The sequence below is a fragment of the Chelmon rostratus genome, chromosome 19, assembly GCF_017976325.1.
Source record: "Chelmon rostratus isolate fCheRos1 chromosome 19, fCheRos1.pri, whole genome shotgun sequence".
NCBI lineage: Eukaryota > Metazoa > Chordata > Actinopteri > Chaetodontiformes > Chaetodontidae > Chelmon > Chelmon rostratus.
Window position 1 is genome coordinate 18527655 of NC_055676.1, and position 26900 is coordinate 18554554.

General features: G+C 41.9%; 1 protein-coding gene across 2 annotated transcripts in view; it reads right to left on the reverse strand.

Annotated features, from left to right (window-relative positions):
* lamc3 (laminin, gamma 3) overlaps nucleotides 1-23400 on the reverse strand; it is a 100432-nt gene extending 77032 nt beyond the window's left edge. For both annotated transcript variants that reach the window (XM_041960364.1, XM_041960363.1), the window contains exons 1-2: nucleotides 22980-23400; nucleotides 14756-15060 (exon numbers count right to left, since the gene is read on the reverse strand). In XM_041960364.1, coding sequence (XP_041816298.1) covers nucleotides 14756-15060; nucleotides 22980-23367 — 693 coding nt within the window. In that variant the 5' untranslated portion in view covers nucleotides 23368-23400. The remainder of the gene's footprint in view (nucleotides 1-14755; nucleotides 15061-22979) is intronic.
* Nucleotides 23401-26900: the final 3500 nt, after the last annotated feature.

Sequence of the window (26900 nt, forward strand, 5' to 3'; positions counted from 1 at the left end):
CGATCTCCACTGTTGGGTGCTTGTAATCAGTCTCTCTGTCCATGTTGATGGCTGACTGGGTGGGAAATGTACTTTACCCCATGAACGTACACAGAGGAGAAGGGTAAGGGTAGAAGAGGGACTGGAGAGAAATAGAAAACAGTTAATGCACAGGGGTTGTGGCTGTTTGGGGCGAATAAACATGCAGTTTGATCTTGCTTATTCGCAGTAACACGAATATGATCCCCCGGTCAAACTTAACAAGGCCAAAACGTGCTTCCTTTCCTTTCCTTTCAACAATAGTCTTGTTTTAGTTTTCTATCTGCAGGCAGCCATTGGCTTCACGTCACTATATGGTGGAGGTCAGCTTGTAAAGATGTAAAAAAAAAAAAAGACAATAGATCATATCAACAAATACAAATAGTTTTGTTTATGTAAAGGTCATAGCTGTTAACATGCAGCTGAAAGCAGGGATCATTCTGAAAATGAACAGAGCACTGAGGGATACGCCATTGCAATAAACAAACATGGCTGACGTAAATTTAGTTGTTTCTATCCATAATAAGGTTTCGCAGCCTACTCTGACATCCTCGTCGTGACATCGTCGCAGCATAACAGAACACAACAATACAGGACATTTTCAAAACAGTCCCAGCTGACAACTGCATTATTGTGCAATGCTAACATCTGAAGCAGTCTACTTTCATTATCTATAAGTTATAAATGTCTGCAAGTTGATTTACATACTGCAGAGAAAGGAACATAAACAACTGAACAGCAGCTCTCAAGTCAGTCTAAAAACAAAAAAAAAAGTTTACAGGATTTTTATGTCACAGACTAAAAAGCATGAAAGCAGCTGGTATAGTCCTGTGAGCTATAGTACCTCACCACAATGAATCTGAATCTAATTAGCATTGCAAAATCATTCCTATTCTTCAGCTTTATAGTTGTTAACATTTAAAACAATGCAGTTAAGCATTAGTCTCTGTTCAGCATGTGAAGAAAGTGGCTTAATTGGTTAGTAGCATGAAATGACACCACCGAGCCCTCTGAGGCTCTCCTCACAGGTACCTAATGTGACCTCTGTCAGCTTAGAATAGCCTGGGCACTGCAGTAAAAGTTTAGAACTAAGTTATCTGTAAAGGAGCTGCTTCTGAGGGGCTTTCTTGCTCTGTCAGTGTGACCGCCATCCCCTTGTTTCAAAGGAGAGGGTCTTGGGATCTAGACCACCTGCGTGGTCCGTGCCTGCAGTTCGAAGAGACATGTCAAGAGGTCACAGCCCCTTATTGGAACATCTGGTGTGAATAAGCTACACATGTGTTCCTGATTGGTTTTAACCCTTGCATGGGTGGTGACAGCACGACTACTGGACTTCAGTGCCACCCCAGGGTTAGCTCAGTCAATAAATTCAAATAAGACCTTCCCGAGCGGAGCGCGGTGTACTCAGCAGGTGCAATTAGCTGCACAGCCCATAAAAATCTCCAATTAACAGGTCTTTTAAAAGAGAGAAGGCAAAACTTTTATTAGACTGACTGGTGACTCCCTTTCAGTGAAATTGTGTCTTTTCTGCAATTCTAACTCATCCCACCTTAAGTGTTCTTACCTAAAATGCACCCTCACTTCACCTGATACCTTGTCTCTCCATTGTCCTTTGTCTCCCAGTGCTAGCTCTATCTCTGCACTCCTGCAAGTTGGAGTGCACTTCAGGATTTCCAGACAGTTCTGTATCTTTAGAAGCCTATTGAAGAGCTGCTATGCAGCTGCTATTTTGTAGTAAACGTACAGTGTTGCAGAATTGAGTGCAGTTGGCTGGCACACTATTGTTCCGGCCCTCGCTTATCGACTTTGCCCCTACTTGACATGGCTCTGCTGGCTAATGGGGTTGGGACGACGCTGACCCTGATGCACTGCAGTTGCCAGGAAAAACAGACAACAGAATTTTACACTACCTGGAAATGCCATGATATTCACCCACTGTTTATGAGAGGGGCTGTGGCGTTGGAGATCGGAAACTTGGCTGCAAGGTAACACATGGTGAAATGAGGGGCAGTGAGGTTGAGAGAATGGAGAGAAAATAGATTATGGTTTAACTTAGAAACAAGTGGTCAGAACACCATTTCTACCTTTCATCCAGTCTGTGCTTGTCTAGTGGCAGATTATCACTTGAAATATAGAGAAATGAACCCTCTAATGGCCCCATAATGATAATAAATGCCCCAAGCACAAGAAGTGAGGTGTTCAATCAGTGAAGGAATTACACAAAGGCTACATAAATGTAATAGATTTCTTTCTAACAAGTTTGCACCTAAAAGATTAATGCCAGTGGACTAAAGATTTAAACACTGTGATGAAGGAATGGCTCCACAAAGTGTTGCATGACGACATGACAGGCTCAATACTAGAATCACTTCTTTTTAGTAATAGGAACAAGAATTAGCGCCTACAGCCATGCTACTGGCTCTGTGAGGTTGTACTCAGATGCAGCAGTGCTGTGAGCTAAATGCTACCATTAGCATGCTAACTGAAATGAAAACTGATGGGAATGTCCTTCGTTTTTCAAGTACTTAGTCATAAGCCGAAGTATTGAACAAACTGGAATTGTTGCGATTCATCCTTCGGGGAATATGAATGCGCAAATGTGTTTTATGTAGATGTGGAGATATTTATATTTCATGCCAATCCATCAAAAAGTTGTTGAGATATCAGCATGATTTGCCGGGTTTTGCCTTGCACACTGAGAGAATCATCTCAATATTTTTCATAAATTCATATTTATTACATCACAAGTGCAACTGTGTACTAGTTAGAGACATAAAACTCTGAATCTCTTACAAGTTGCCTTTTAGTTGTTATGTAGTTGTTCTTTTTTACTAAAGAGGGGCCATTCTGGACAGTGGCACTGCATTGCTGTTGGGTCCACCATCCAGCTCTCGTGCTTTAACGCACACACTGACGCTAACATGTTTTTAAATGCATTGTTAGCATTTCAAAATTCTTACCCACCAAAGCAAAGCAAATACTCTCTTCCATTCATCACAGAGTATGAGACCATCATCATATGGAAGAGTTATTAGTTATGCTTGGCAAAACAGTGCTAATTGTATAAGGAAAAGCAGACATAGTTTCAAATATCACTTACTGCGCTGAAAGGAAGCAGTTTCTTAGGGTTAATTAGTAGTCAGCCCATTACTTATTATTTGTGCAAACCACAGCAAAAGCTTAATTAACTTTGATTCTCACTCCCTTGGAATTTGGGCTGAAAGTGCTACAATGATGCTGACTTAGGGATAGGCCAGAGTGGCAATGAGCCAGTCTTTTGCTTAGGACAATAAGACAATACACATGCACATTAACATGCATCAGGCCGCACAGCAACTTTTTTTAGCGATATCAAACACAGTTTTAGAGAACATCTCTACTCAGGTGCTTATAACCTTCACCCTCACCTCTAAAATCTCTCTTTCTCCAGCGTTTTTTCCCTCTGCATGTCTGTCTCCTCCACTTCGCCCCCTCTCCTCTCTGTTTCAGAGTGTTTCCTTGAACTCTGAGGCCCCTGGCTGCAGGCACTGACGGGAAAGAGAGCAGTGTCCCTCATTCCAAAGTTAATAACTTTTTAATTTAATTGCTTAAGTTCACTGTGCCCTCAATATGTATTTTTCCCCTTTTACTCATTGTCATTCAATGCTGGAGCTCCCAATTTGCCACACAGCTTTTTAGAGAGAGAGGGGGAGAGAGAGAGGATGGACTGGTGGCAGGGGAGACAGACAACCCGTTTTAGTAGATGACTGAACAAATTAAATTTGAATTCATGCGGCAGCTTTCATCTTCTGCGTGATTATTGAAAAAAGAGCGCTTTACAAACTTGACAACAGAGCCCCCTTTGAAGTAAGCCATTACTTTGGAGAAAACATCTAAATGGCGTGTTACAAGGTGAGTGTTGTTTATTCCAAATGAAGATAATTTAGCAAATGAAAAAAAACCAACACATTAGATTGCTAGAACACAGAACACTATATTTATGCAGATGACATATACATGACAAAACACCTGCGCACTTAGCTGTCACTACTTTTTTTCAGCGCAATTTTGCTGTGACCTCTCAATATGACAAGGAGATATTTTTTAAAAGCAGCAGATGAAGCATGTGAAGTGTCTATATTGAAAGTACTTGCTCCTCACATGCATGAGGCACAACCGGCGAATCTGCAAAGGGATTAAAATGCTAATAAAACAGGCAGGATGCAATTCCTGTTTTAAGTCTCATGAAATATGCATGGCTCTCTATGAGCCATATGCAGAGAGAATGGCACACTGACATGCCACGGAGAGGAACAGGCATCATTTTACGCTCTGTTGAGAGAGCGCGGCTTTAACCCCTGACGCAAATGCCCAGCCGTCACATCCCTGCATGAAAAGCCACTTGAAAAATGATTTGATTAAAAATTCCTTAAGTGATACGCTCACACTGTTATCTGCTACTGAAGCATTTAGAAAACATATGTTTGTCAGAGACGTGGCTTTTTTACAGTCCAGATTTAATAAACTGTATGTGCAACTACAACGCTTATTCAAGACTATTTGCTGATGCTGATGTTTGAACTGAAAATGCATCCCCTGTAAACTGGTCAAAGCGTTCCGATGGTCTGGCATAAAAACAGTCCGTTAGTCAGTCAGACGGACAAAATATGTTATGCTATGGCCTCCTTTGTACCTCTGGGGTTTGATTTTACTGCATTAGCTGGATCACTGCTCATGTCTACATAAATGCAATATTGCTACAAACAATGCTGAAAAAAAAGCTGCTTGGGGGATTTACTCTGATAACATCAACTTTATGAAAAACACATTCTGCCTGAGCAATGGCATTCACCAGTTCAGAGACTGAGGCTTGTTTCATAGATGTGTATGCACTGAAGCTGGTCGGTGATTACAATCACTATACTGATTTTTCCTTCCAATTTCTCCGCTTGTGCATTGGCTTTTCAAGGGTTTGCATTCTGGGGAATTAAAGCATTCCATCTGAGACACCTAACCGCAGGATATTATTGGCTGCTCTGTTTACATCAATACGACATGAGAAAAGGTCGACTGATAACAGCAACACGTTGAGGTCATCAAATGTGGCTCATTGGCTCAAAAAGGTCCATTTGTTTCCCTCACATCTTATTAGCCAAGCCAAAACCTCCCTGTTGGCCAATGTAACCAGTATATGGCCATATAATCATATTCACAGAAGGTTTGACTTAATGAAGAGGCATCTGAAGATGAAGGACTTCTTCAGGGAGCATGTTTGCTGCCAAAGTGCTATTAAGCAAGACTGCCAGACTCATAGATGGCAACAGATGTGCACTTGATATGTGTTCAAACATAATAACAGGATTTAGAAAAACTATTGAGAATGTGACATAATTAAAGTAGCACGCTGCGTTTTCTTGGCATTATTTATACATGCATACATACAAATTTAACAAGGCTAAGAGTCCACAGCCATGCTAGCCGCTCTGTGAGGCTGTACAAAAGTGCGTAAACATACTGCATACTAACATTTTGACAATGACAATGCTAACATGCTGATGTGAAGCAGGTAACATTTACAGCTGAGCCTGGTCACTAAGTCTCATTAACACTAAATACAGCTGAGGCTGAATGAATGGCAGCACTGGAGGAAGTCACAGAGCCGCTAATGCTTGTGTTAAATGTTGTGCTAATTTCCATCTAGATGTTAAAAAGGGAAAATTTGACCTGCAGGTGGTGCTGCAGAAAAAGAGAATTACAAACGTCTGCAAACAGCTGGTGTTGACACCATAGTGGACAGAATTAGAGTAGCACTACTGACAGTGGTCTTTAAATCTGTGTGTCACATCGGCCCCCCCTGCCTGACAGAATCGTTTCGGTGGGCTTTCCCACCAGGCCACTAATGTTCTCAGCAAAGACTCTGGAGGGGTGGCACCTGCAGGGAATCCCTGCAGCTAAAAATGCTGCATCCCAGAGCAGCCTGCAGGGTTATGATGACACTATCTAGACTCAACTGGACAGAACTTCAAGGGAACAAACTAGCCTAGGGGCTTTCGAATGGAAACGAAAATCTGGACACCAGTGCACTCGATCAACAGACTACCAACTGTTTGATATGTTTTAACTGGTTCATTATTTCTAAAATATGTAACCATGTCTGCCTGGAAAGCAGTATTGACACTGGTATGATTATGCTAGTGAAATAAAGTATTCACTATTTGCACTACAGAGGGATTTGTGTAAGGGGTTGTTTTTATTGTTTATAACAAGGTGCTATTATATCCTTGCATGTACCTCCCTCCCTGTTGCCCTCTCCTTTGTCTTGCATTCAATAAACAGCACTGTTGTGGGAATTACACTTTTGTGTGCTGCCCTCAAGCCTGACCCTTCTACTGAGTTGCCTCTTTTCTTATTTTTAGAGTATTTGTAGCTCAAACGGGAACCAGTCTGTCGCCATTAAAGAAGAGCATGCCTCACCATCATTTTTGATGATTCACTGTGTGGAAAAGACTACTCTCTTGCAATCCACCAGCTTTGTTTTTGCATCAAAGAGGATGGCTGATGTGTTTTTGTCTTCGCTCGCTACACCCATCTGTCCCATCAACCTTTAAAACGGAGGGGGAATGAGAGATTTAATGAAAGAAATGGTGCAATTGATCCGCCTTTTTATTCTAATGGGACACAGATCACAGTCAATTACGGGTCGTCTCATCTTGTTGTTTAAGAGAAAGGCACAGACAGAGAGAGACAGAGAGAGAGAGAGAGAGAGGTGGAGTGAAGGAGAGAGGGTGTTTGGCAGGTCTGTGGAGAGATTTGCCTCGCAATCTATGTATTCTTGGCTTATATTGATCCCCCACAGCTTTATAATCAGTGGGTCGATCCAAAGCATACTGAAGTACAGCCAGCAACACCATTAGTAGTCAGGTTTTAATGTAACTAAGGCTTCCATACTGATCACATGTCCTCCCTTGTGCCTTTCTTTATGTGGCCTCACCAACATGTAAACGTTTAACAGGTTAAGAGAAATTACAATAATTCCTGCTGTTACGAAAAATAATTTAAGATTTCTTCCACATTGTGACAAGGACAAAAGTTAAAGGACGTTATAAGAATTCAAATGGCCCTTGAAAGGGAAAAAGTTTTTCCACCCCTGCCCCAGAATGAGCTCTTTATATCTACAGAGGGAGACTGAGACTGAGTCCACTGAGTCCGCCATGTTGCATCCTACAGTAGGCCAAAACAGACAAACCGAACACTGACTCTGGAGAGCGCCTTTCGCAGCCACCGAAGCTTCTACTACACGCTTGGAAAGCATGGGGCGAGGTGAGAGTTGGTTGCAATTGCGGTGGATACATCAAGGATTCATGCGATAATACATTCCTTCATGTGCGAGTAATATAATTGAATGATGTTGAAAACTGGAAGCATTTTTTTTCTCCACATGGTTATTTTATGTGTAACAGCAGCTTTCACTTCCGAATATATAAAATCTGAAAGGGACTTTTGATAGTGATCTTAATTACTTTGTGCGCAGAAAATAAATTATTCAACACTTTATGGTAGTAATTTAAACTTTTACCTCAGGAAAGATTTGATGTCCTGGGAGAGAAAATATTACGTGATGATTAATGCTAAATTAAGTCTTTCAAAGAACTAATGCCTATAGAAGGAGATTGAATTAGCTGCTGACTGACATGTGCATGCAAACTAGTTCTCTTTTTTGCCAAGACTGAATACTGCTGGGCTTTTCCCACACACTGACTAATGCATTAATTGATTGATTTTTCCATCCAGCTGGTCACAGTGGTCCCACATACACAGAACACCAGGAGTTATCACAGATATGCTGACGGACGAACAGCCGCTAAAATCAAAAGCACCTGTTGCTGTTCCCCATTCAGAGTGAAAGCTGTGATGCTGCTGACCTGGACAAGGAGAGAGCTGGAGCTGGAGCTGTGGATGGACACATCTGGGAATCAAACTCTCCTAGATAAACAAACTGAATGAAGACTCTTTGGATGAGTCCTTTGAAGTGTAAAAAACAAGGCCAGTTCAATAGACTGAGTCATAGGGGTGTTTACTGGAACACCATTGCGCCTCTGCCAGAACAAGGAGAGGTGGTGTGTTTCAATAAGGGACGTGTTTTTAGATCCACTGAAAACTCCTATCTGAAGTCACTGAAGTCTATCAAAGGTTCAACGGGTTTTAAAGGCAGAGTGAGAAGGATTGCTCGGTTGTAAACAGTACATTCAAAGTTGGCCCCTCCTCGCCAGCTCAACGATGCATGCTTACGATCTGGAAACTGGTTGCTACATTTTTACATCTGGAGCACAGCACAATAAGAAAATACAGGCTGATACAGACACTGCCACACACCTGGGGCATAAGCGATGACTGAGAGGAATCTTTTTGTTTGAGTCCATACATTGTTTTTTTAAAGGAAAATCCTACTCACTCTGCCTTTAAGATGAGACAGAAATATTATAGAAATCATTTGATTGTCATGAACAAGCTTTTTGTGTGATTCAAATCGGAACTCAAACATGATTTTAGTGAAATAATTGTTTTTTGCTCCATTATATGCAGTGCTGGAGTCAACATGAACCGTATTCCTATGAAAATAATATATAATATTTGCAGGATCTATGTGTCCCATGCACAAGGCTGTACGGAGGCACAGTGAGTCTTTGAGCTAAATGCTAACATCAACATGCTTACATGCTCACCATTACAAACTCATCAAAATAAATGTCTGTCACTATCTATTGCTGAATGAGTTAACACAATGGGGATTGAGCCTATGACCCATCCATAAAGGTATTGCAATATTTATATATTTGCAGTATTATCAACTGGATGTTGGCCTCAACATTCGCAGCAAAAATGCTACATTAAGTTACTGCTAATGTAAACTGGACAACTTTAAGTGGCAAGGTACGAGTTGACTTTTATTATGCAGTCGGAGAAATTCAATCGCTCATCAAAAATGCATCTACGAAACAAGACATTCGTCATTTTAGGCATTTTTTGACAGCGGTTCAGTTTGAAATATTGCAGGAGTAATGGAACAAGAAGGAGCAGGCACAGTGAGCTGTTAAATGAAGAGCTGCAGGCGACAGGCTGCAAACCAACTTCAACTTCTCAGCAAGGTAACACACTCCTTTCAGCTCCACTGTGCCCTGCTGTCTGCAGACTCATGCAGTGTGCACCATAAAATCAGATCACAGGTGCTCAAACAATGTTGGAAAAAGGCCAATGATTGCCTCAGTTCTTTGTTAATACCACAATAGTTTGCTTTGCTGCCCCCACAATTCTGGGACCTGTAGTATAAACCATAGTTGCTGCCATACACCAGTAACTACAGGTGTCGCCAAATCAACCAGGATTAAAATCCTCGAGACTCTGACTTGACTGACTACACAGAAGCACCGCTGAGGATGATGGCAATGTTGAAGGTATTTGGTCAAAACCAAAAGTATATGACTTAACTCTTAACCTGATGATGGCGCTAGAGGAAAAGTTCACTGAATACAGTTCTTCCTTAGTAGGACATGTATGTCTGAACTAAATTTTATGACTGTGCACTGAAATGCTGCACCAATCCTTTCACTAGTTGTTGAAATATTTCAGCCTGGAGCAAAATGGCAGATTGACCAACTGACACTGCCATCCCTGGAAGAAACACAGTATGGCTAAAATATTTTCATTATTTGCTCATTTGATTTAACAGCTATTAGTATATACTATAATAATACTAATAAATTACATTATATTATATTGTATTATAGTCAATAACAAGGTGCTTTTTGCTTTGTTTCATGGCATGGTGAAACGTTACAGCAAAAAACCCTGCAACTCACAAAGTGATTTAACCTCATAATGAGACTGTTTAACTAACTGCTCAAGATGCCTAAAACTAAAAATGTCCTTTTCTTGTTTCACACCTTCCTGTGTACAGAATGTAATTGGATGAATTCAACGTGTTGTGGACACACACGAATTATACGCCACCTCCACTGAATTATGTGACAGCAGCACAAATTGAACATTTTGCCTGTGGAAAAATGAACAAACTGGAGCTGTTTGTCCGTTTGTTCGTTCTCAGCCTGCCACACAATGCGCCCGACCCAATTTCACTTTGAGTTGGGGTTAATAGGCAACCAAGTCTAGGGTCGGGCAACATTTCTGACCGAAAGAAAAAAAAGGGTTAGGTTTAACTAAAATTTCAAAAAAGTAAAAGGTAAAATATTTTTGTCTTTTTATTCCATGACTTGTAACTGAACCCTGGTCATGAGAGATTAAGGCAAGTGTCCACCACCCTGACGACGATGCTTTTTCCTTCCTATCACGCTATTGTTGACTCTCAAACTACCTGTTTCTACCAATGCCTCCTTCGTATAATCCTTAGTCCCTTAATTCCTTAATCCCACATAATCCTTTCATGGTGAGAAGAAGTATTTCTCGCTCTGTTCATGCATGGAGCCTGTATTTCCGACTGAAAACATAATGCTTACTTCACAAAATTTAAGGAGACCAGGCTCAATCCTGCATGTCCTACAAACCTAGACTTCATCTTGCTATTGTCCCAGCTTGCCAGAGTCCAGAATTATATAAGAGATAGATAGAGAGGCCAAAATAGTACAGTGTTAGAGGGTGAAGGGATTAATCAAGAGAGGACAGTTGAATAATCTCTGAACTAGAAAACCAGGCTGCAGCTACCTTTTCTTGTTAGCATTTTAAAACTGCTCTCATGCAAAAAAAAAAAAAAAAAAGCAGCACTAACAGATCCTTGTGCCTGTGGAAACTTCCAGAGAGTTTTTTTTTTTTTTTTTTTTTTTGCCTGTGTGTTAAGTGGCTACTGCTAAGCCACAGAAATGTGTTCTTATTATTCATTCTCCTTTCCTTATTGTCCTAGCAAGACCGATAAGAATAGAATTTCTGGGCTTTCAGGTCAGGAGTCAAATCCTGCGTGCTGATTCCTCTTTCATGCAGCCGTATGTCGCCTCTCTGACAGCAGCCTGCCACACAATGTGCCCAACCCATAGCAACGCTAAAGATAATCCAATAGAAATGAAATGCACTTTTTTTTTTCACTTGTTGTAGACGCACACAGCAGAGATGAGGGGAAAATGTCTTTATCCTGCTGCTCAGTGAAGCTTAGCATATGCTTGAGAGCTGACGCAACTTCACCGCTGCTGTCCGTCCTCCGTCTTCTCCCTGTTTAAAATGGGATCACTCTTGAGGAAGGCAAGCCTCTTTCTACTCGGTAGGAGGTTGCAGAGATGTCACACGTTCAAAGGGGGTGATGAGAGGGGAGGTTTTATGAGGAGACAGCATCCGGCATAGAAGGCATGTGTGTTGGGGTGAGGGGGGGGGGGGGGGGGGGGGGGTTAAGGTATGTGTGCCGGCAGAGATTCCATATGTAGCCCTGAGGGTTTCTTAGCTGAGTTGTTTTTTTCGTTTTGAAATTCACACACCTTAGGTGGGTTCAAGAGTACAAATTAAACATCCTCATCAGCTACATCAACTATTAGACTCAGCAAACGCTACATATTTCTGTAAAATTCAAGTAGTGTTTAGTCTTAATGTCATAATTCTATTTCAAATCAAACCTGTAAATGCTACAGCTTTTATTCATATAGCAAATCTAATTTGTTTAAGGGAATGAATAAAAAAAAAACAACATTCAAATACACCAGCAATTTCTCATCCCAGAGTCAGGCTCCAGTTTGCTTCAGCAGCTTTCCACTGAACGCTGCATTCGGAGATTTGAAGCACACCATATTTCACAGCTGAGTTTCAAAACGTCAGGAGAGAGAAATGCTGGGATTCGGGTGCTATGGCTAAATCATCTTTAAATTGATTTATAACAGTTATATACAGTAAACTGCAAATGTACTGTCAGGCTGAGCAACACACATCCTCCAAAAATTCCCTCATCGTTACTTTATTACATTTTGGAAGGTGGCTTCTTTCTTTGGGAGCGGGTTATGGTTATGCAGGGTTACACTGCATAGCCTCCACATAAAGACACCCTTACTCTTTTTATTTAATGATGTGGAGGAGGACAGCCTCCTTTAGAGGGGTGGTAGTCTTGCACTGCCATAACTCTTTTCTTCACATTTCAGGAGAGAGGTCCGACAGATGAGTGCGTTATCATTATTATTGTCTTGAGGAGCATTTTGCTCACGGCATGAGGGGCGATGACTGTGGACTGATCATTGCGGCATATAGTCCCTGGAGATTATTATTGAAGATGTATGTCCCCTACATGGCAGGAATGTTCTCCACTGTTGTTGCAGAGATAGAATAAAAATAGCAACATGCACATGGTGTAAGGACAGTGCAGCAAAATGCTAGATACAAACAAACAGTGGATGGTCTACGTATATGTTGTCCACATCCTGTGAATCAGGCTACTGGGGAGGTGGTGGGACTTTTAATAAGAAACGATAATTCAGACTTTAAATGAGGTTTATTCATAGTGCTCCTGCTGGGGTCATTTACATAGTTTTACTGTATTATTGCTATGTCCTCTGCTTTTAGTGATGGCAACATGGCAACAGTTTAGTTCTTCCAATAAGCAGGCAATAATGGAATAATGCGACCCTGTCTGCTGGAAAATACTTTTATATTTTTGCTACTTCTTTGCAAAAGCAAATACTTTTGTGAGAAACAAAACGTCATTTGAAATACATATTTCAAAAGCACAATGAGGATTTTTTTTTAATTAGAGTACAAAAACGTTAATTTAACACATATTTTATTTATTTTTCCTACATTATAATAGCAAAACAATATCTGCTTGTAATGTTTAAGCACTCAAAGCATATGGTTGAGGTTCGTGAGGATCGTGCTCCAGGTTAAATACTGAGAAACTCCACAGTGACTTGAAGCACGACAGGATGTCTTTACTTCATCAATAGTTAACTGAAATCAGGATCTTTCTCTCATCTTACCCAACATGCCTTTGTTGCCCAAACCTAATCACATGCAGGACTCAGTATCTGACAACACAGACAGGGTTTGCATCTGGCACAAGTCTGGCACTTAGTAAGCCCACTATCCTCCTGAACCACATCCCTAGAAGAGTTTGTGTGGCACAAGAAGGCTGCAAGTTCCTTACCTAATCCAAGTAGCAATAACCTTTCCTTCGAAATGTATTTGGCAAATTAGTAGCGTGTAAATATAATTTCTAAGACATGTGGTTGGATGATGACGCCACCACATGGTACATTCAGACAGAGAGCAAAGTGCATTTTTGCCCGTGTGTTTGTGTTGAGCTTAGCCTCTGATTGACCTCAGAACTCACCAGAAGCTCCAGGTCTCTCTCATTGCCCTTCAGTCTCTCTCCATTTTCCTCTCATCTCTGTACATTCGTGAGGCAGATCCATTTGAAACATTTTCAGCTCAAGCAGATCCGACTCAATCAATTCGTGCCGACCCGGGTGACTTTTCCGCCGACTTTGTATGCAATCATACTGCCTCTAGAATTCACATTCTGTCTGAACACGCCGATTTTAGGCTTGAACCAAAGAAAATCAAATATCAGCAACGATCTCAGAATAAATGCTGCTGCAGATTTCTGCATCTGATTGAGAGTGTGCCGGACAGCTGTATTCAGTGCAAATTGCCATTTTGGATAGAGATTTGCCTGATTCGCACACCACTTCTGTTTGAAGTTGGACAATTCATTTCCTGATCTACTACATATTTCTGGCTGCATGTACACATGTTTAATCTCTTTAGAAACTGAAATATTATTGTATCATCATGATATATCCTGCTTCAGTAGAAGGTCCTGTAATATCTTCTTTAAAGGTCATTTCTATTGTATATGTCTATAAAATACATAAACAACGCTTAGACCTGGAAATACTATTGCATAGAATTTCCCTTATGGCAGACATAGCCACTGATCTACATACACGACTGCTAAGATTTGCAGTAATAAATAATGAGAGAAGTGTTTCACGGAAGTAGCAATGCAGAGCACATGCATGGACAGATGCACGGATGCATACTCTGTCACAGAAAAGGGACAGGCTGCATTACGTGCTTTATTTACTCATTTTTAGACACGCTTTACTGTGCCCACCCCTCCCAGCCTCCCTCTCAAGAGGCTGCCATTAATTCAACACAGCCCTCTCTCACATCTTCATCAATGCTAATCAGAGCTAAACATAACATTAGGTTCCCTTCAGCATGCCGTCGAAAAGACTTGAAGGCATGCATGTAGATGTGCGCAGCTGCGGTTTGTTTGTTTGGGTAAAAGTGTTGACTGAAAGTGTTTGATGATCCAGTCTACGCTTGAGGTGTCCAGGAGCAACATGTGCAGTAAAAACGTTTGATTCAAGGCACAGATCACATCATGTGATCTGTATGATGAGAGCAGCTGTTGTGTCTAGAGGTAAATGATAACCCTTTTAGTTGTCCGCAAACTGAGACACATTCCTCTTCCACAAAGTTGTTGGAAAAAACTATTGGAAAGGTGAACACGAGCAGGATCTAACATCCATTATGGATGATCATCAGGATTTCAAAAATTTAATGCATTAAAAAAATCAAACTGTTAAATGTTTTTCTTGTTTTTTTTACTTCGCTACAGTCAATCTGTAAAATGTTATTATTAGAAGACATGTCAAGGAGTGGTAACAGATGAAAGTGCAGCCAATGCTAGCTATATCGACCAAAACATGTGAAAAAAAAAGAATCATAGCCATAATATATATACAGAATACACTCTGAAAAATGGCCTCACCTGCAACACCACGCTTTGGTCAAAGTTGTATGCACTGGGCCGTCCCTCCAGGGTGGAGAAAGCCACGTTTCCTCCGGTGAGGGGAGAGATATCACTGAACTCATCTGTACATAGAGCAGCCCTCTCGTCATCTCCTGGGCGAATGAAAGCCTTAGCATCCTTCCCATAGGTCTTCCGGCAAGAGGCGCTGTAATACTGGTAGGGCAACCACGGCCCGTCTTGCTCCGTGCGCTTGTAGATGGCGAAGCTCTCCGGCCGGCTGGTGTAGAATTTCAGCCGTATATAGGTTATCTCGAACGCCTTCCCTGTGGAAAATAAGTATGATTAGCTTTGAATAGAATCACTGAAAGAACTGCTTCCATTAGAACTGGTTCCATTGAAGTTACACAGCTAGATCAGGGGTGGTTATGTAAGAGACAAATACTGGGGGGTGATAGTTTAGGGCCCAGGAGCAAAGAAAAAAAGAATGCACATAATTGCATTATAGAAAGAAGGAAAACAATGTGGGATAGGCTTAATTTCCTGCGCCTCCACGCAGGGTAAATGAATGTCATTCCTGCAGGAGTAGAAGAATACCCAGGATTATTTTCTCATTATCCAGATCATAATGGGCCCCAGAAGTGAAACATAGGTCAGAGGGAAAGAGACAAAAATGTATTTTTTCCCATATTAACTGTAGGACAGAATGGTGCAATGAGTGCAAAATCTCAGAAGGGAAGGGAAAAGTGCTTACATTAATGAATGACTGGTGATAGTCTGATGCAACATTTCAGGTGTGACAAGAAAGCAACCAATCTAATCAATGGAGAAGTGATAGGTCACACATGCAAAACACTAACGAGCGTCACGGGGGATGAGTATGGCACAGAATTTAACATGTCATTGAGTGAATGGTATATTGAGGTGAAGTATAAGTGCTACATCGGTTATTTGGGGGTATGGGGAGGAACAGAGAAAAAGAGAAGACAGTCTTTTTTTCCCCCTAAAGCAGTGATTCCACTTCAATCTGTGAAAAAGGAAAACGAGTTTCAGAGCTGAATCTCGACATCTCTGAGATATACCCAGATTTCCATTTGAGTTGGTGTTGGGGGATTTAGCAGATTTGACTAGGTCGCGCTGTAATTGGTGTTGCATTGTAACTGAGGAAATGTCTGAAAAGTAATTTCTGAAGGTGCATAATAAGCGCAGGGATGAGTCTCTCAGGTACATGTTTAATAAAACGGGACGGAAACTTAGGAAAGAATGCATCTGGGCATCTTTTTTGCATGCGGTCGGATGACTTGAATTAATAGACATTCTTCACAACGCTTCCAGAGAGGAAAACTGGAGAGAGGAAGTCATTAATTTACAACACAGTCCTTGTTCTTATTTGGTTTTGTAAGAAAGCTGACATCTCCCCCAATCTCAACGCAAACAGAGAATCAGCGTTTCTTTTTGATTGAGTGGTGTCACTTCCTTCCATTGTTTACTCAGCGTGGACACTTCAAACAATAATCTTGGAGACATATCTGGGACACTTGCAGAGTCATACTTCCTGAATACACATTAAGAATCTGCCAAATGTTGTGCAGCTTTACGGGGGATTAACTGGGCAGACACAAACTGAAGTCACATTGAGACCAGAGTGAGAAGCAACATGGAGAAACTCTCTTAACAGGCCTCTTCATTGCACTCATGGGGATTTTTTTCTACATCATTAGATGCTAAGTCTCAGCCGCTCTGCACATTCATAGAGAGATGCCATCCACTGGTACAGGAATAATGACATCTGTTGCTTTCCCCTGCCAAGTCAGAACTAAGCATCTCTGTCTCTTGTCTCTGCAGCAATCTCTAATGGTATCTTTCCTTTAGGAGAAGTAAGATCATTTAGCTTTTCATTTACTCCCTGCATGAGGTGAGCTCAGCCCTGTGGGGACTGAGGCATGAGAATAAAAGAGGTAGAAGATGAAACATTTGTTGTGTATCCCCTGTGATGAAGTGCAGACTAATTGCGAACGATATTTGTATGCTTTTATGCATAATGTTTAATGATTCGTGATTCAGGAGCGTGTACTTTATCCAACCCTGACTCCAAAAAAGCTGGGACGCTGTGGAAAACATAAACAAAACAGAATGTGAGAGTTTACTAATCTTCTCTGACACACACTCATCTAAAAGAGTACAACAATTTATTTAATGTTTGACCTCATCAGCTTCATAGATTTTTGTAAATATCTGCTTATTCCGAACAGGAGCAACAAAAGACTGGGAAAGTTGTGTAATGCTCCAGAAACACCTGCTTGGAACACAGGTAAACAGATTGATTGGTAGCAGGTGATAGTATCATGACTGGGTATGAAAGGGGCATCCTGGAAAGGCCCATGCCTAATCCACACTTACGCAGATATTTTTTTAAAACTTCGTCCATATGGAAATGCAAACCCACGACTGATGTGCTGTGCAGAGCATGTCAAATCAACAGGCAGTCAATCAGAAGCCTGAAAAAAGGTATTATTGCCACTAGAGGTCTGACTGCTAATTTGCAACCAGGTCTCATGCAAAACTAGGCACGTTGGCAACACCTACTTGACCTCCATAATGCATTCTGACTAAATAAAATGGAAGAGTCCATTTATGTGCAAGCATGCAAAAAGCGCTGTTTGCAAGGTTTGCACCGGCACTATTTTGCTTATGTCCACCATTGCACACAATCACCAGATATAAACAAAGGAAACAATGGTGCACACATGTCAACACTGGAAACAGATTTTCCTAACCTCTTCACGTTGGAAGGAGTTTTCCTCCTTATGACAGAATTCACACATTTATTTTATTTCACAGAACCGTCTGAAGCAGACGCCTCCTCTTGTTCCCACGTCTTCGAGCACTGAAAATAAAGACAAGCTCTGAAACCCAGTAAAACAGCGTGGTGTGAATGGCTGATACAGAATCGTGTGGCATCACAAATCCAACCACAGCTGTTCATGTTGTGTACAGACACCATTAAAATGGCTATTTGGACCACTTAAAGAGTAAAGGCTGGGAGCCGCAGACGAACGCCGTCTGACCTGCTCTCTGCCATTTGTTTCAACTTAACACAGCTGCCCTCGTCCGCCCGGACTGAGACAGGCTGAGGCTAAACTCACGACAAGTACCGAAGACTCAATATTTACAATCTATTTACTCCAAGCTGAGATTTTTGTGATCAGCAAATACACAGATGAGTGGATTTATCTTCTGTTCATGCTGAGTCTCAAAGTTTACAAATGAGACAGAATGGAAGAAGGGAATTGTGTCTCATATGCGCGCCAATAATCTGGCTGTGAGAGCGCCACGCCAACTGCGACAGACTTTTAGAATTGTTTTACATCTTAGACAGGATGTTGCTTTTCTTTGACGGCTCTGAATGAGAACCAGCTGCAGACATCAATGTGTGCTGCTACAATGTGTGTGTTTGTGTGTTTCTTGTGGGAAAAACCTGACCCCAATTCCTTACCAGCAAACCGCTGAGCGTTTTTTTTTTTCTTTCTCCCCTCTTCTTCTTCCTCATTATGTTTTGTTTACTCCCCTTGAAGCAGCCCAACTCCCCCATTTCTCTCTACTCTTCCGCAGACCCACTCTGACCTGGCTGCAGTATGCGCCCCTGCAGCCTACCGCTGTGTTTATCATCCAAGCATTTGCCTGTACTTCCTTCAGAGAGAGCTTGTTTTGTTTGGAGAGGCAAAAGAAAACAGTGACGTGGAGGACACCCCCCACCAGCAGCCCAGATGGATCACAGAGCTTTCATATGGAACAAAAAGACGCCACTCATGCAAAATGTAGGAATATCCACATCAATTCTGCATGATGAAAATGAAATCACATCTTTTAATAATGCTGGAATAATCTAAAGGCATCTGATATCGAAACACACATGTTTGGCAGACGTGCAGAAGGGGGGGCAAAGGTCAATTTAGTCTGTCGGAGACAGACTTGTGGGTGTTGGGTTTGTTTGAAGAATAACAAACCCTCCAGACAACACAGCGCATGCCTCTGCAGCAGGAGCAGCGCTGGCAACTTTGCCAAGGAAACGAAATAGCCGGAGATTAAAAACAACAAAGCCTCAAAACACAGCCAGACATCTACTTGATATTGGAAATCGATATCGTCCATTTGACGGAGGCGCTTCTTGCTTTCAGAGCACGAGATGCAACTGTCAAAGCGCTGGCATTTTCAACTCCTGTCATCGTTTTGTCCCTGCATCTTGTTCCTTTGAAGCAAAGCTTTTTGATGGGGGGGGGGGGGCACCCACTTCTCCACCTACAGGAGGAGGAGGGAGGGAATCTGACCTGTCAAGGAAATTTCTAGTTTTGAACAGATCTTCACGGACTGATTGCAGAAAGTCCAAACACACGCAGATATAGTGAAGGTAATTCTAGCTGGAGCGGCTGTAATCAATATTTTCATGATAACTATGGATTGAATAACTCATAGTGACAAACCCACAGAGAATTGTCACTCAGCTCTGAAGTTCCCCTAAGCGCTGCTGTGCTTGCTACAATCTTTAAAACATGTTGTTTTTAGTCAGCTGCTCCAGCTAAAAGCCCTGAAAACGGCTAAACGCGTGAGCTAGCAACTAGCGTTAGCATTTAGCAGCTAAAGTGCCAGATATTTCCCTCAAAAGTTGTTGGGGACCTAAACCAGAGCTACAAGGAGGGTGAATATTGGACTTACATTTCACAGGTGGCCTGAGACACAACTCCAAATGAGTGATAATGTTGCTGTGTGGCTGCTGGATGTATACATAGGCAAATGTTTGCTAAGAAGTTGCTAACAAGCTGTATCAAGTTAACAGTTGTGTCTACAGTTTGTTTTGACTGCCACCAAGTGGCCATAAATAGTTATTGCACTGCAATTAGACAAGCAGTAAATCAGCCTAATGAACGATTCAAGTCTAAAATTTAGCTGTATATGAGACCTGCGTCTTGCACTCTTACTAGTTGTAGCTGGAGAGAGTCCACAGAAATTCTATCCACCCATTTTTATCCACTCGTCCTGTACAGAGCAGTGAAGGCAGGTGTCTGCGGCAGCACACAGCGGAGAAAATGAGAACACAACGCAGACAGATCACCGTTCTAACCTAGGGTAACAGATTCTCACTCATGTTCACACCTGTGGGAAAATTTAAGTTTTCCTCCGGTGTGTGAACGTATTGTGTGATGGATTACCTGAACTATTTAGCATACAAATTTTACCATTACTGTGGGTAAAAATTTCTCAAAACACAGCTTGGCACAGCTTTATTTTGAATACACACAGTTCAATTTATTTTTTAAGACTTAGGAATATAACATTTCGGGAAATGCACTTTTTTTTTGGAAAGAGTTAGAATTATATTGGTAGTAATCACTACTGCCTGTTAAATCAGGACAAAAAAAAGTGTCTTGATCAGGAGCAGTGACTTCCTGGAAGCTCAGCTGTACCTGACGACCATATGATGGTGTCAAGACTTCAGAAGACAAAGCAAATAAACCCTTTCTAGCCTTTATGCAAAACAAAACAGCTTCATATTCAACGGACAGATAGAAGAGTGACATCGCTCTTCTCATTTAAGTGTATTTTGCTTCTGCCTTCAAAATTAAATGGAGGAGTAATTGTTGGCTGTGTAATCAACTTGTTTTGGGTTGTTAGCACCCCGCCTCAACCACATTAAAGGAAAGTCACTGGTGACTTCTCTTGAGTTGGCAGTGTATTCACTATATGGATATTGTGCTGTCTGTCATTTGCAGAACCAGAGGGGAGCAAAGCCAAAGAGAGGACTGATTAAACAAGACAGGAAATTCATCACATCACATTCATCCCTAACTCAAGTCTTCAACCTAAAATTTAATGATTTACATAATGGGGACTTGTATTTTGTCCCAATAAGGAAGGTGAGTCCCCGAAATGTGACCGTGCAAACAGATTTATGTCTCCACAACGTGAGTAATACACCAGCACACACACACACACACACACACACACACACACACACATTCAAACACAGCTCCTGAAATAAATGGAAGCCGGAAAGGTAATTTCATACAAAGATTTGTATTAATGCTTTGTAACATTAATCGTCACAGTTTAATTCAGTTAAAGTGACAAATGTGGTCTGTTACTTATTTCAGCAGCTTTCCATAGCATGGTAATGGGATAATGATGCTAATGGCTCGAGCTGGTCTCATAAAATTTTGTGAAATGAGGAACGTCTGCAAATGCAAATATGCACACAGTGTACAAAGAGCGAGTCAAATGCATTTTTCCCAAAGGAAAAGAGTGCGTGAAGGAGGTAATCCTGAAAAGCCAGGTTCAATTCCAAGTCCAGCACAAATTGAATCCGTTAAAACAGTCAATTACGTTGATGGTTTTCACATTTTACTGAAGCTAAACCACAACCCAAAACAGTTATCTTACCTGATCTTACTATAACCAGCCTTTAACCCATCTTAAATCCATCCTTATCCTAACTAAAGGACAGCTGACCCACATGTTTAACTTGCACACAAAAAAAAATTGTTTGTCAAGCTTTTCAAGTGTCAAACAAAAGAATCCAAAAGCATCCAAACTGAACTACTGTGAAATAATCCACTTCACGCTGGAGGAACATGACGTTTGCATAATTTCTGCAAACAACAATAATCTGTTTTAAAGAGTCTGGCTCCTTTCACAAAAAGCCCCAAGATTCTGTTATTATGAATCCACTTCTTCTCCCCAAATCATAACACGCTCCTTCTCACACACTTGCACCATCAAAATCTTAATTTTCTCAGCAATGCACTTGTGCTTTCTGTTGTGTCGTCAGAGGCATCAATCAAAACAACTGCAGATACAAAAGGCAAACACAGCTTTCTCAGTTGGTGCACTTTTTCTGAAACGTTTCCGGTTTAAACTTATACAGCCACGACAGGATGTTTAGATATTTCGAGTAGCTGTGTTAACTATACGTGTTTTACCACATTTAAAAAAAATACAAGGCTACATTTAACTTAAAATGCACTTCTGTGGGAATTCTCTTCAAAAGTTTTGTGAAAACTTTCATGAAGGGAAAATTTGCATGATTTCAAGTGACAGTAGACCTCCTGACCAAGTTCCTGGCCATGCAAAAATGACTCTGGCTGGGGGGTTAATGGAAGCTACCTCCCTGAAAAGCAAGTGTATCTTTTGAATTCCAAATGCATTTTATGTAAATGGCTGGCTAACTTCAGTTAGTCCTCTTATTCCTGCCAAACTTGGGGCTTTTCTGCAGGTTATCAGCTGCTTATTACCTGGAAATTCTATTAACATATTAAATGGATTGTGTTTGTTGTAGCACAAGTACAATCGTGTCTGAATTGTAATGTGATATAATGTGAAAATGTTAATTTCAAGCTAAAATGGTTCAGTAAAGATTGTTGCTCTAAGCCTAAATCATACTACAGATGTGTGCCTGTGAAGGCTGTGTGTTGTGGCTGAATTCTAGCCAAAATCGTACCCTACAAAAAACAAAACAAAACAAAAAGCCTCATCAGCTTGAGTTGTGACTGCATTTTGACAGCCAGATTCAGGTTCATCACCAATACTCCATGGCGGTATGTGGGTTGAATGAGAGCGAACGTGGGCCAGCACTGGGCCATCACTCAGTTGCTATCCAGGCACGTCAGATGCAACTGCGTGTCCTCCTCATCCACTTTAAATCCGTCCAGAATTCTCAGACATGCCCTTGTGGCTACGCGCTCGCAGACACTCCAAGTCTAAGCCGTGTCTGAGCCAAAAGTGTGTTTTATTAAGACAGCTCAGAGCTGCGGCTGAATAATACAAATCACGTGTTGTTGAGCACAGCTGGTTTGTGTTAAAGATTTGCACATCAACAGACTGCCAGTACACAAAGTCAGGAGAGTTTGTTGGGCAGGAAAGGAACGACTCTTAAACTCAACTGGTGCGAGGGAAACTAATATGAAGTCCCATTACAAGCCTCTTAACACAGGAAACCATCTGCATGCAATCTGTTTCTGATATTCATTTTCTATTTCTGGACACAACAAACGCAGCTCACGTAGGCTTTCAAGCACTTTGAAATAAAACGGGACATTACGCACAACGTTATAAGAACAGAGAGAGTAAATGAACTGTGAGCACATGCATGCTTGACCTAGATCCCTCCACCCTCCTCCACACGAGTCGAGGAAAGTCGAACCAAAGAATTCTGGGGTCAGACTGAGCTGAGGATGTGCTGCTGTGCTCTTACCCAGGTGGAGGGTGAGGTTGACAGAATTGGGGTGCTGGATACCATAATACATGGACTGGCTCTGCCACCACGTGTTCTCCTCACTCCTGTGGAAGTCTGTCAGGAGGCTGGCGTTGTGGCTCAGGTCTGGGTCTGACGCGTCACAGTGGTGGCATGAGCGCGTGGAGCCCGTCTGCATGCAGTAGTCCTCAGGCGGGGACCCGCACGAATTTGATGCCACCACGGTGCGATTGAAGGCAACGTTCTCAAACTTGGGCATGCAACGGCTTGGGGCGCCCTCCTCGTCATAGCAGGAGTCCATTGCGGCCCAAACGAAGAGGCGGCAGTGGAGGTGCAGAGAGAGCAGAAGGGCCAGGAGAGGAGAGCTCACAGGAAAGGATGCATCCATGTCTACAAGCTGTTGCAATCACATTCACACTTCAGACACAAACACGTATATACTCTGACACAAAGGCGCATGAAAAAGGCATGAAGACCCCGACTTGAGAGAAGTAATCCAACACCAAAAAAAAGGGAGTCCAGGCTGAGAGCTTTGTTTGACTCTCTGTGTCTCTCTGAACATATGTTCTCTCTCAGTGGAGTGGAATGAAGTTTGTGCAGGAACTCCTCTCATCAGGGGCAGCATGAGACAGGCAGAGGAGGGACAGGGGTGGGGGCTGGAGGGTAGAAGAAGTCCATGAAAACTTCTCCACCTGCTGGTCAACCCAAGAACGGCACCACCTTCAGCTGTAGATGGAAGGCAGACTCGGGTAAAAGATTGTAATTTGACAGGAGACACACAATGTGTAATATTTTTCAGCGACGCAGAGTGACGTTGCTACGCCTCTGGCTATCAAGATGGTGAGTACCAAAGCACCTGCGTTCACTCCTTACAGGAACACACAATATCATCAATACGTGGTGATAAATGTACTTGGCAGGATGCTCTGGAACATGCTGACTCGAGTGATTCACAGTAGAAGACAAGAGGTGCTAAAGCTGTCGGGAATATTTCAGCAGGCTCGGGTCATCTCCATAAAGGGATGTTGCTCGGGGGGAGTTCTGTGACCTAAAGGGACAATTTATTTATAAAAATAGTGTGAACAGAGTGAAAGAGCTGCGCAGCCTTTTCAGATGGATTCGCTCAAGGCTCAGCTATCATGATAAGTGAGAAGTGGTTTGTAGTTCATCGTGACTGCTTGGGGTCCTGTAAGCCATCCACCAGCGCTTGATTCCACTTAACCATCATCGCGTCCTTAAAAAGCAGGGAAACTATTACAAGTCACCAACACAACATTTTTTTCTTACATTTTGTCTTAAAAACTACTTTATATGTACAGAATTAGTGTGCAAGACTTAATTAAAATGTATATGCATATGTTAAATAATGAAAATGTATTATGCAGATTTGGGGGCTGGAACTTTGTCGTCTTCGCTTTGCATTAGTAATTGCATTGGCTCTAATTTCATTTAAGGCTGTCCATCATATGATATCATGTGCTACCGTTACCTTTGTCTTTACTTTCTTTTTTCTTTTCTCATTTTTTTTCATTTGTTGTTTCTATGTGTATTGTGGCTTTGATAATGATGCTGTCACGTCTTGCTATCTTTCCATTTACCGGTATATTAAATATATATGCAGAATGTTCTACGCACAAACATAGGTGGTACAGAACAAGTCCAACACATGCCAACACACGCGTAATAACATTAATAGTCACGGTTGAGGACCAGTTGATTTTCTTCCTCGCTCTTCCCTTCGTGCAGCCTTGGGCTGAAAATCTGATTGTAGATCTGTTCTTTTCAGAGCTTCGGTACTTTAGATACTATCAGTGCATAACTAATCATTTTAAACATGTGGCATCAAAAAAGTATTGAAGCATCTGTGCCTTCGACAAAATTAGTGCAGTCTCCATTTTTCAAATAAAGAATAGGATGACGTGCATACCCTCCATTACTTTCTTGATTCCATGTGAGGTTTGATACAGTGTCCAGAACATTTACTACTCTCGAACACATATTTCACAGGTGGGCATGCAAGCGTGTTAAATATTCCAGCAGATTTCAGTGGAAAGTAGTCCTGAGCCTGAGAAACCGAGTGGAGTTCAGCCACTTCGTGTTTTTAGTGCCAGCTGATGCTCTCATGGGCACCAGTGCAAGCCTCCACAATTACTTTTGTGAGGCTTTTGTGAAAAGGGCAATGTGACCGTGGCCACTGCTCCTCGTCACAGCTCCTCGCTGATGACGGAGTCCTGGTCTGTGTAACACTGTGATTCACCTGGTGATCATCCATTTTTATATCCATGTTTATTTGAACACTTAGCGCTGTGCAGAGTCAAAACAAGGTATGCACCCTGTTTATTTCAACTTGATTGGGTTTTGGGTCAACTTGATTAAATTTTCCAGGGGGCTTCCTGCTGTGTGCTTGCTCTGCAAGCCGAGTGTAGCGCCAACTACAGTGTCAAAGTGGAATGACGAGTCCGACAAGTGACAAGTCCGACAAGTGGCTGTTGAGAGCTTGCTTTGCATTCTGCTCTTCTTTCTATGAGTGATTTCTCTGTTGTCGAATTTCATTAAAAAATTGTCACGATCGTCAAACCAACATTTAAAGTGACAGCGCAAATCAGCACTTGTACAATTTAAATAATGACAGAATCTATGTCGACACGGGGGTGTTTGAAATGAAGTAGACGGAGAAAAGGAAGAACAACAAAAGAAAGTAATAGACAGATAGCGTGAAGCCGAGAGAGACAGGTACTGTGGACAGACGCATTTAGATGCTGTACGTTTATGATCCCAGTGGGATTTACGGCAAAGTCTTCCCCATATCTCCTTGTGATTGCCTTGATTTATTAAGGCTCTATCAGTACTCAGGCAGGGACATTGTAAAAGGGACTGCATCAATTTGCAGTGAAATCCTCTGCTGGCTTTGGATGAGAGCAGGCCTGGCTTCAAATCTGTTTGGCTGTATGTGGATCAGCCATTATGATGAAGAATCTAATGCCTCTGCAAACATTATTCATCAAGCAGGTTCATTATTGCACCACCTCTAATGTGAGCACAAAACTGTTGCATGAGACAGCAACACGCTTGAACGGCGTGGAAATAGAGAACCGCATGCATCGAGCAAGGAAGGAAGATGTGGGGAAATGTTATTATAAAGAAGAAACCAGAAAGGCAGTTTTTCCGGAGGGCAACTGCAGATGAGTTTGCCTGCCCGGGTCTGTGGAATCAGGATGATACTGCAAATTCATCTGCGGAGAATAATGATTTTGACTTTACCTGCGACACATCCAGCAAGCTGGGGAGCCAAAAAAAAAAAAAAAAACACCATTCAGTCGATAGAAGGAGTCATATTCTTGACTTCAAAACTTTGGCCAGTATTTGAGACGGCTGAATGAGCTCAGCGTGGGGCCCACTGAAACTGGGGGGAAAGTCTGCAAAGCACCCAAGGGTATACTATTGCCTGGGACCCCCTGCTGTGTTGTTGCCATCCAGACAAGTCAACCACACGCCTTCCTCCTGTGACGCAGGGAAAGAAGATGGACCACACACACGGAGCATGAGACTCAGCTTGTCAGAATCCCTCTGCTGGCTTCATACAAACTGCTTCTCTTTGAAAGTTAAATGTCAGATTCAGGCTGTAGGGCATGAATGCAGGAACATGCATCTTGTGTACATGTGGTTGCACTTTTTCTGAATAAGTTGCATTGCCAAGAAGTTCATGGCTTTAGAACACCGCAATGTAAACTGATGCGTCTCTGTTTAGGGCATTTAAGGAAATAAAATGTGTGTTCACCAGAGTAAAGCCAGCTCCTCAGCCGGCAAGAAGACAAAGTGTTTGACTGTCACGATATGCTGGTTCCACCCTTTTTGCAACCGAAAGTGACTAGAAGTGCTTGTTTTAAATGAGATTATTATCAGTCTGTTCAAACGTCAGGC